This window comes from Camarhynchus parvulus, chromosome 9, assembly GCF_901933205.1.
Source record: "Camarhynchus parvulus chromosome 9, STF_HiC, whole genome shotgun sequence".
NCBI lineage: Eukaryota > Metazoa > Chordata > Aves > Passeriformes > Thraupidae > Camarhynchus > Camarhynchus parvulus.
The window spans coordinates 1,308,262-1,318,004 of NC_044579.1; the positions used below are offsets into that span (position 1 = coordinate 1,308,262).

Genomic DNA, 9,743 nt, shown 5'->3' on the forward strand with positions numbered 1-9,743 from the left:
AGCCCCGCCGTTAGCACAGGGCTGAGGGAGCTGATGGGCGTTGGTGGCTCTGCTGGTTCTGCCCTTGGGAACTGGGGCCAGGAGGAGCTGGCAGAGCAGCACAAACACATCCCAAAGCCCAGAGCCTGCCAGCAGAGCAGGGGGACTCGGGGTGTCGAAAATTCTGAGGATTTCCTTCACTCACACCAAGTTAATTGCCTAAAGAACACCTGGAGGGAAGGCTGAGTGCTGGTGTAAAGTGTGAGTAGTGACAGCTCCCGTGGCTGGGAACACTCACTGGATCCTCCAGGAAAACCAGGGGCAGTCACTCTTTGAATGCAGGGAAGTGAAATTTAAAAACGAACACAACTTTTGCAGGTCCCTGCAGAGCTTTGCTGCCCACCTCAGAACCACCAAAGGGATTCAGATCTCCTGGTTTTACTCCTCAAACCTACACAGGACGGGACCTTCGAGGTGCCCTTTCACCTGCTGGCACCTCACAGTGAGGGAAGTCAGGCTCAGAAATAGGGACTGAGGACTCAAGGGCAAACAAAACGGGAACAGCCACAAAATGGAGCAAGTATCAATATTTGCTGGGCAGGAAGGAGCACAGGCTGTACTGCTGGCACAACACAGCATTTATTCCCTGCCTGCCCAGCCACAGCTCCCTCCAAGGATCCCACAGAGGCTCGGCTGCTGTTCCCAGGCTGCTCCTCCAAAAGGCAGCTCTGAGAGCTCGGCCTGGGGGAGCTGAGCTGTGAGAGAGCCCCAGGGGACACAGCGGGTTTGTGCCCAGGGCTCTGCACCTCCTCAGGCACGCTGTTCCCTTGCCAGCCTGGGTGTGTGCAGAGCTGAGACCCGGGCAGGATCCGCGGGGCTGGAGCTCCCTGTCAGAGCTCTGGCTGCTCCCTGCCCCGCTCTCCTCACTCTGCTGCTGCAGGGAGACAACAAAATGTGGGAACTGCCCCTTCAGCCCCACAGAACCCACGCCAGGGCCTGCGGGAGCCCAACACGGGCTCTGCCAGGACAGGAACAGGTGTTTGTCCTTCCTGCAGCATTTCTGGATCCCTTCTCCACCCCCCTGCTCAGGCCAGCGCGTCAATCCCACACCAAAGTTTTATCTGCAGGAAGCACGGGCTGTGAGAGCTGGCTGGTTCCTGAAATATCCATAATTAAATCTGGGGAAATCTACGGGGTTTTATAGAGGTTCAGACACTCTAAGAAATAAAATAGAAACAGAAGAGTCCTGGCCAACTTCTGTTGGCCTGTAGACTTATTAGGGATTCCAGTCCAAGGGAACCAGGAATGTGAGTATTCCTGTCCAAAAACATCCCGTTAAGGCTATTTTATTTTAATCACAGCTGTGCTAAAAACCACACTGTTCTCTCACACCATCCAATCACCTTCCCTGATAGGATGAAAGCCCATTTTCCCTGACTTTTTATTACAACCATCTTGAAGACAGACGTGCCAAGAGCCGGGGGAAGGTTTGAGGTTCCCACCACGTTTGTGTTACACCCCCCAAAAACCTGCACGAGGCTTTGGGCAGCTCCACCTCAACCAGCTGTGCTTTAAGCAGAGCAGGTAGGACCTGGCAGGTTTATTTGGAGGAGGGAGAGGGTGGCTGAGGCCGGGGCTGAGCCTGCCATGCTCTCATGCACATATTAATGAACTGCTCTATTCGGGATCAATCGACAGCACCGGTACTTTTATTGACTTTATAATTAGCAGTATCTTACTTTTGCTGCAATAAAGCTGTTTTACCTAATGTAAAATCTATCATTTCCAGCCCGTTATTAGCACAGGAACAGCCGAGCTGCTTTGGCTCTCGCTGACTGGGGCCTCGCCGGGAGTGTCCTGACTGTCCCTGTCCTTATCCCGGTCCTTGTCCCTGCTCATCCCGCGGGGACACCTCGGGCTCTCCCGCCGCTGCCCGCGGTGCCGCAGCCGGCCCTGGGGACCCTTCCCAACCTTTCCCGACCCTTCTGGGTCTGGGGCTGCGCATCCCCCGCCAGCCCGGTCCATCGCTGGCCCCGGAGCGGCTCCTCCCGCCGGCATTTCCCGGAGCTTCCCGGCGCCCCGGGAGGAGAATCCCGGCGTGGGGGGAGCGCCCGGTGGGAGCGGGCGGGTGCGGGCAATGCCCGGGCACGGTGCGGCCTCTGCTCGGGTGCGGGGGGTCCCGGTGCCCCCGGATCCCGCCCTGGAAAAGATTCCGAGCCGTTCCGCTTTGCTCGCTTTTATTACCTGAGGGAACCTGACAGAACTCGCAAAGACACAATCGCTATAGAGCGTCCGCCCGGCTCGGCTGCCGCAGAAAAGCCCAACGCGAACGTCCCGGTTTGTGCAGCCGAAACTCGGGGAAAACTCACACAAAGTGGAGGGGGGGAAAAAATGTTTTAAAAAAGCTGCGCGGAGGCGAGCGGCGCTTCCTCGTCGTGCTGAGCGCTATCGGCGTGTCGCGACATCTACGGAGCGGAAAGAAACGTGCGAGATCTACAGGAGGTGAGAACACGGAAAAGAAAGAACATCACCGCTGGCTGGACACCGACAGTCCCGGCAGGGAGCTGGCACCGGCCCCCGAACCGGCCCCCCGTCAGTCAATAGGCAAAGTGTCTTAAATTCATTCCTTGGCACTTATTGAAATTCGTGACGTCGAGAATGGATTAAAAAAGGTGAAGCAAACCTGAGTGAAACAAAATATATTGTACTGACAACAAATGCAATGAGATAACAGCATCTTGCTTTCTTTTTTTTTTTCTCTTTTTTCTTTTTTAAATAACTTAAAATACACTAGAAAAAATATGGTCAATATAAATAATTTTGTTTTCATGGAGAACAAATAGATACAAAGCCCGTCCGTACCAAAGTTCGCGTAGAAGAGCTTTCCCTCTGTCTTGGCAATAAGCATGAGGGTCAGATGGCAAAATCTGGGATAACAATCACTGACTGCAGGGTACCCCAGGTTAAATAGCTATACGTCTCTCAAATAATAATAATAATAACCAAAAAAATCACAAGGTTACGTGAATAGATACACCTTTATGAGATAAAATGTAAATGTTTGACAGTCAACTATCAATTCACAAGTTATAGCCAAAATAAACTTTGTTCGTGTGTATCAACATATTTTACATGTACCCAGTACCTCTTATTGGAAATTGCCGTGGTGTCAAGTGGTGGTTGGGAATTAAATACTCTCTTTTTTTTTTTTTTCCTTTTCCTTTTTTTTTTCCATTTACTTTTGCCCTCAGGACAGGAGAGACCCGGCAAAGGGAGGCAAACTCCGCTCTCCTGGCGCGTTCCGCTCCCTTTTATTTCAGAGGTGGGACAGCAAACGACCAACAAAGATTTGAGAGTGGAAAAGGTAGCGCTTGATCTGCCTCTCTCTGCCTGCTTCCCTCCAAGATTAAAGGAGAAAGAACCCAGCCACGTTTGTTTGTTTGCTTTTGTGGTTGTCTCGTTTTTTTTTTTTCTACTAAAGATGAGGGTGAAGTGCAAGTGAATCAAAGGACTCCATCAATGAAATACAAATACATGCAACCCGGAATGCTGCTGGAGGAAGTATCCCGGACAGTTTCCCATTAGAAATTCGCAGAGAAATAATTGTCTTTTTTTTTCCCTTTTTTTTTTTCTGTTCGTCGTAGTCTTTCTTTCTTTTTTTTTTATTTTCCTTTTTTTTTCTTTTTTTTTTTTTTCGCTATTCCAGACGTGGTTGTTAAACTCAAGTACCTGATGCAACGTGAAAGGAGGCCCGCCTCTCTTATCAAATTTCTTGTATTAAAGTGAACTTCGCAGAAAAAGGTCAGTTTCAAAACCTGTGAACTTCCCAGCTGCGCGTCCTCTAATTCCTTAAATAAGTATATATCTCCCGTCCGTTTCTCCTCTCCCTCGTTTCTTTCCTTTTTCCTTTTTTTTTTAACTCTTTTTTTCCCTTCTTTTTTCCCCTTTTTTTTTTGGAAAAAAAAAATAACGATAAAGCAGCGGCAGCAGCGGCGCGGTCACAGCCCGAGGGCGGCGGCGTGTTTCTTGGCCTTGAGGCGGAGGTCGGCGATGCTGGAGTTCTTGCTGGTGGTCTTGGCGGCGGCGGCGGCGGCCACCACGGAGGCGGCGGAGGCGGACTCGGCCAGGGTGGCCAGCGGGAGCCCGAAGGGGGGCGCGGGGAACATCATGTAGGGGGCGTGGGCCAGGTGCGGGTGCAGGTGATGGTGAGCGTGGGCCACGGCGCTGTCCAGCTGCAGCTGCGCCTGCACCTGCGGGGACAAGCGGAGAGGGCGGCCCGTGTCACCCCCGGGGCCGCGCGGTCACCGCGCCACCCTCCCGAGCGCACTTGCCTGCTGGAAGGGCATCCTCAGCGCGCCCACGTTCACGTAGGGAGCCACCCGGCAGGCCTCGAACTGCGTGGCGGCGCCGATCAGCACCCCTGGCAGGGCGGACGGGGCGGTCAGGGCCGGGCAGCGCGGCCCGAGCCCCCCGCGCGTGCCCGCGGCGCGCCCCCGGCCCGCTACCTTTGTGCAGCTGGTTCTCCTGCTTGCGGCACTTGGCCCGGCGGTTCTGGAACCAAACCTGCGGGAGCGGAGCGGGACACGGCGTCACGGCCGCGCCCGCCGCCGGCAGCCCCGGAAAACCGCCCGGAACAACAACAGCGACAACGATAATAACCATAATCACGATGAAAAATGATTTAAAATGCCCCAAACCCCACAGACAAAGAGCGCGCGTGCGCTCCGCTCCCCTCGCCCGGGCAGCCCCCGCTCCCCAGCTCCGAGAGGCAGAAGGGAAAGAGCCCGAAGCCCCCGAAAATGGCCAAGCGCAGCGTGCACCCCCAGGGAAATGATTTCCCGAGCCCCGGGCTCCTCTTTCCGCACCAGACTCCCAAAAGGCTGGAATCGCCCTTGATACCCGCTACTGACGGGCGGTAATGGCCTGAGAAGCTCGTGCTCATTAATAAATAAATTAATTAGCTCTATCTTACAGAAAAACTCAACGACAACAGGGGTTTATGACTTTTTATCCTCTTTTTTGTGGGGGGTGGAGGAGAATCACGGTCCTAAAAGCTTCGCTACAAAGAAGTTTCGAATTGCTCTGTTCACTGGAGTGTAGCGCAGAAGCGGAATAATTATCTCATTATCATAATAATCTAATTTGCTTGCACCGAAGAGGCTGCCCCGTTAGACAAGAACGTACTTTTAATATTGGAAATGGAATCGTTAAAATAAATTCCCAGCCTGAAGTTCTGCTGGCTTTGGGAAAGGAGGGAGGGAAAGGGGGAGAGCCGGTCCTAAAACAGCCCCGTTTTAATCCAGGGCTCTGCAGCGCATCCCAGCAGCCACATCGGCCAACGAATCCTTTCCCCGCGGCCAGAAAAAAAGAAAAACAATATAAAAATTGCATTTTTTGAGGTCTTACATTAAGAGACAAATATAAACAAGAATTCCTCCCGCCCTGTCATTTTCTCCAGCCACGGGAAATCTGCCCAAGAGCCACGCTCGCCCTCAGCCTCCCGTGGAAACGAACGCGCCTTCCGTCATTTACAAATTAGAGCAGATACGAGGCAAAATATTACTGAAAAGCGGTTTTTTTTTTCCGGGCGGATTTCTAGGGAATGGGTTTAATCTATGTAAATCTCCAAAAGTTATTATGCACCCTGCGATTTGGCATCATGGGAGCGCGGATTATGCGCCGCCGCCGCCTCCTTTGTCGAGCGCCTCCCTGCTCCATTTTCCACAGCCAACAACTTTTTGCCTTGGTTTTGTTAGGGTTTGGTGAACAGAAATAAAAAATAAATTTAAAAACCACGAACAAACACAATTAAAAACCAACCAACCAAAAACCAACCGAGCAGCCAGGAAAAAAAAAAAAAAAAATAAAAAAAAGGAGGGGGAGAAGAGAGGGAAAATGAAGACTTTTAATTTTTTATTTTTTTTTTTTTTTTTTTTGTGGTTCAGGCTCTGACAAAAGCTGCTCGGTTTGAGTTTTTCGGTTCCCCGGGCTGGCTCTGCCTCTGTCCTCACAACCTTACACGATGCAGGGAAACCCCCCAAGGACTGAGCGCATACTTGGGTGCAGATGGTGCCTGCGAGCACAAAGATTGAGGGGGAGTATCTGTTACAGCGATACTTTCCACCAGCTGCAGATGTTCGGGGCCTAAAACTTCTCCATGTGTTCCAGCAAATAATGACCATCATTTTCTCTTCTTTTATTTTCAGAACGGAAATACACCGGAGCAGCTACATTTGTTCTCATTTGAGGGATCCCCTTCCTCCCCGCTCCTCAGCTCATCCCGACAGAACTCGCAGGAAGCAGCCCAGGGACCCGTTTGGCAAAAACTTTGGGAGGGTGCAAAGCGCAGGTTAAAGCCAGAGAAGCCGCGGCTTCCCGGGAGGACCGAAAGCTCAAAATATCTCGGGTTAATCCCAGACTTTCTGTATTTCATAAACCCGAACAAAGCGCCTCGCTCAATTTTCGTGCCGTTTCAACATTTAGGAGCTACGAGGTGAAACGGGCTGAAAATGCTTCTATCATTGTTTCACTCGGCGGTGTCTAATTCAGTTTATGGTCGCGACATCCATGACGGGAATTGCTGTCCATGGATGAGCCGGGCAGCGGGCCCGGGAGCGGCTGCCGAGGCAGGGATGGAACAGCGGCGGAGCTGGGATAAACCGCGGCAGAACCAAGGGACGGGGACACAAATCCCGGGCAGGCAAAACCCGGCGAGGCCGCTGGCAGATTTGCCGGAGGAAGTTGGGAGCCGGGGAGCTGCGGAGCTGCCTCCTCGCCCTGACAGAAGGATGGGGCTCGTCCCCATCACCTCCCCGGCTCTCCCCGAGCTGCCCCTTCCCCGAGCACACGCACCCACGCGGCCCCGGCTACCTGCACCCTGGCCTCGGAGAGCCCCAGCCGCTGGCTCAGCTCCTCCCGCATGAACGCGTCCGGGTAGTGGGTCTCGTCGAAAAGCCTTTCCAGCTCGTTCAGCTGCTCCAGGGTGAAATTCGTCCGGCTCCTCCTCTGCTTGATTTTCGTCTGCCCTTCGTCTTCCATCGCTTTCGCATCCTCCTTGCGCTCCTTCAGCTCTGGGGACACTGGGCACGACACAGCAGTCAGAGCGGCGGGGCCGGCGCGGCGGGCCCGGGGGCACCGGGGCTGGCCCCGCTCCCGCCGCTGCCGGCGGCCGGGGGATGCGGGCGGGAGCGCCCCGGGGCCGGGGCAGCCGGGAGCGGGGCCTGCGCGCCCGGGCCGCGCTAGGCCGCTGCCGTGCCGGGCTCCGCCGCTGGCTCCGGTAACCGCTGCCGGGGGAACGGGGTCCGCACCGAGCCCTCCCCTCCGGCCCCGCCGCGCCCCCGGGGGGATGCGCAGCAACAGGTCCCCGGAGCCTCCGCCGGCCGCCGCGGCCCCTCCGCGCCCCGCGCTCCCGGGATCCGCTTCTCTTGGTCAATTCTCGGCCGGAGACGCGCCCCGGGCCGGAGAGCGGGGCCCGCGCCCCGACCCCCGGGGCCGCCCGGCCGGCACGGCCCGGTCCCGCCGCGGCTCCCCGCCGCACCGATCGCCTCATTGCGGGCATCCGACCGGGGATGCTCCGGGCGCTCCGCCGGCCCGAACAAAGGGCGGCAGCGACCCGCGGGTCCCCGCGGCCACGGGCACGGGCCCGGCCGCTTCCCGCAGCGCCTGGGAGCGGCGGGCGGCCCCGGTGCCGGCCCCGCGGTGCCGCGCGGAACACCCGCGGGCGGATCGGCCGGGAGGCGCGGGGCTGAGCGTGGGCAGCGCGGCCCGGTCCCACGCGAGTCCGCGGAGCCGCGGGGAACGAACGGGCCCGCGGGGCCGGGCTTTCGTTAGCGGCGCGGCTTCCCGTGGGATGCCGAACGGGAACGAGATCGCGTTCGGAGCAAGTTAAATCCGGGTTTAAATATTTTAATCTAAAAACTTCGAGGCCGGCCGCCGATCTCCCGCGGCTGGGATCGCCCGGGCAGCCGCCCATCACCGCCGGGCGCAGCCGCCCCGCCGACCACCCGCGACCGCGGCCGCCCGCGCGTACCGACCCCGACGGGGGAAGGGGAGGACGGGGAACGGGAACGGGAGAAGGGGGAGCCCGCGGTGCCGCCGTTACCGTCGCTGAGCTTGGGGGTGGCCGCCTCGGCCGCTCTCTCGGCGGCGGCGTCGGGCTCCCGCGGCGGGGAGCGCCCGGCCGGCCGCGCCGCGGGCTGCCCGTGTCCTCCCCGGCCCGGCTCCGCCGCCGCCCCGCCGGGCTCCCGCGGGCCGCCGCCGCCGCCGCGCAGGGGCCCGCTCTCCAGCACCTCGCGGTAGGTGATGAGCTCCTTCTTCTCCTTGGCTTTGGGATCAAACGACTTGGAGACGAACGCCGTCAGCTCCTCCATGGCTCAGGGGCGCCCTGCCCCGGCTCCCCGGGCGGGCATCCACGGGGCGGGGAGGCGGCGGCGGCGCCCCGGGCCGTGCCGAGCCGGGCCGGGCCGTGCCGCCCGACGTGCAGGGCTCCCGGGGTCTGATAGCGACGCCGCGATTGAAGTGGCACTATTTATACTTTGCAAAGCCGGCCCCTTGTTCCCGGCGAATTACCTCCCCTCGGAGCTCTGAATGGACCCCTTCCTTCCTCCCTTCCTTCCTCCCGTCCTCGCCGGTCGCCCGCCCGCCGCGGGGCACTGCGGCCACGGCACCGCCCGCCCGCCGCGCGCTGCGCCCTAATTAATTTAATTAGGCGCGGGACCGTGCGCGAGGTCCCGGGCGAGCGCGGCGCGGAGCGGGGCCGGGGCGGCGGGGAGTGGCCACCGGGACGCGCGGGGGGCGGCGGGGACGCGCAGGCTCCGCGCACCGCCCCGCCCGGCTCGGGTCAGCCCCGGGCACGGCCAACCGGAGCGGCCCCGGCCCCGCGGGAGCCGCGAAAGTTCCTCCGTGGGCGCCCGAGGGCCCCGAGAACCCGAGGGGAGAAATGACAGCGAGGGACGCGGCCGCGGGAGGAGCGGGCGCGCAGCGAGCACCAGATAGAGCCAAACGCGCCGATTTCCCTGATATTGGTTTCCCTTTGTTTTTTTAAATCCCACCGCGGAGCACTTTTGTCGACGGAGATCGCCTCTTTCCCACCTTCGCTAAATTCTAATAAATTATTCAGAATTGTTTAACTCTTGCCTGCGTATCGATTTTTCATTGACCTTAGGGGCGATGACTGCACGTTACGGAGCGTTCATTTACCGGGGCAGGTCCGGGACCGGGGGTGGCAGCGGGGTTTATTCCGAGCCGGTCACACGCGACCGTGTCGCGACAGGCAGCGAGTCCCGGTGCCCGCCCGGGAGCCGCTCCCGCGGGGCGTTTTCGATCCCCGGGGCGCGGGGCACCGGCGCATTCGGTGTGACGGACCCGCCGCGGCTGCTGACCGGCCCGGTGACCCTGGCCGGCCCCTCCGCGCTGACATTTCGTTTATCCCCACGAGCGTTCCGCCGTTCCCGTGGCGGGGGAGCGCGCACCCGGGAGCTCGCGTTAAACGAACCACATTCGGTAGGAAAATCGAATTAAGCGAAGCGATCCGATCGTTCTGTTCCATTTCTGGTCGGTACCCGGCGGAGGCTCCGCCCGGCCCGGTGGGTCAGGCTCGGTCCGTGCCCACCCGCGCCCGGCGCGCTCCGTCCCGCGGGCACGGCCGCGCTGCCCACGCCGCGCGTGGAGCGCTGCCCTCCGCCCGCGGGGCGGCTCTCGGTGCCAAAAACCCCCGAGCCTCCTGGAACTCTCCGGGACGGAACGAAAACCGCTCCGTGCCGCTG

The 9,743-nt window shown here is 58.9% G+C and overlaps 1 protein-coding gene across 1 annotated transcript; it reads right to left on the minus strand.

The window, feature by feature from the left end:
• Positions 1–3,772: 3,772 nt before the first annotated feature.
• On the minus strand, positions 3,773–8,719 carry SHOX2 (short stature homeobox 2). The gene is made up of 5 exons (XM_030954829.1): positions 8,081–8,719; positions 6,850–7,058; positions 4,485–4,542; positions 4,311–4,399; positions 3,773–4,229 (listed from the first exon to the last, which is right to left on the minus strand). Exons 1-5 carry the CDS (start codon positions 8,346–8,348, stop codon positions 3,978–3,980), a joined length of 876 nt encoding a protein of 291 aa, XP_030810689.1. The 5' UTR covers positions 8,349–8,719; the 3' UTR covers positions 3,773–3,977.
• Between the last annotated feature and the right edge of the window lie 1,024 nt (positions 8,720–9,743).

Excerpts from the sequence above, each read along its gene's own strand:
- SHOX2 (XM_030954829.1), bottom strand. The coding sequence starts at position 8,348 with ATGGAGGAGCTGACGGCGTTCGTCTCCAAGTCGTTTGATCCCAAAGCC. Across the intron at positions 4,400-4,484 it reads GGAGAACCAGCTGCACAAAG|GGGTGCTGATCGGCGCCGCC; the intron begins GTAGCGGGCCGG and ends CCGCCCTGCCAG. Across the intron at positions 4,230-4,310 it reads TGAGGATGCCCTTCCAGCAG|GTGCAGGCGCAGCTGCAGCT; the intron begins GCAAGTGCGCTC and ends TTGTCCCCGCAG.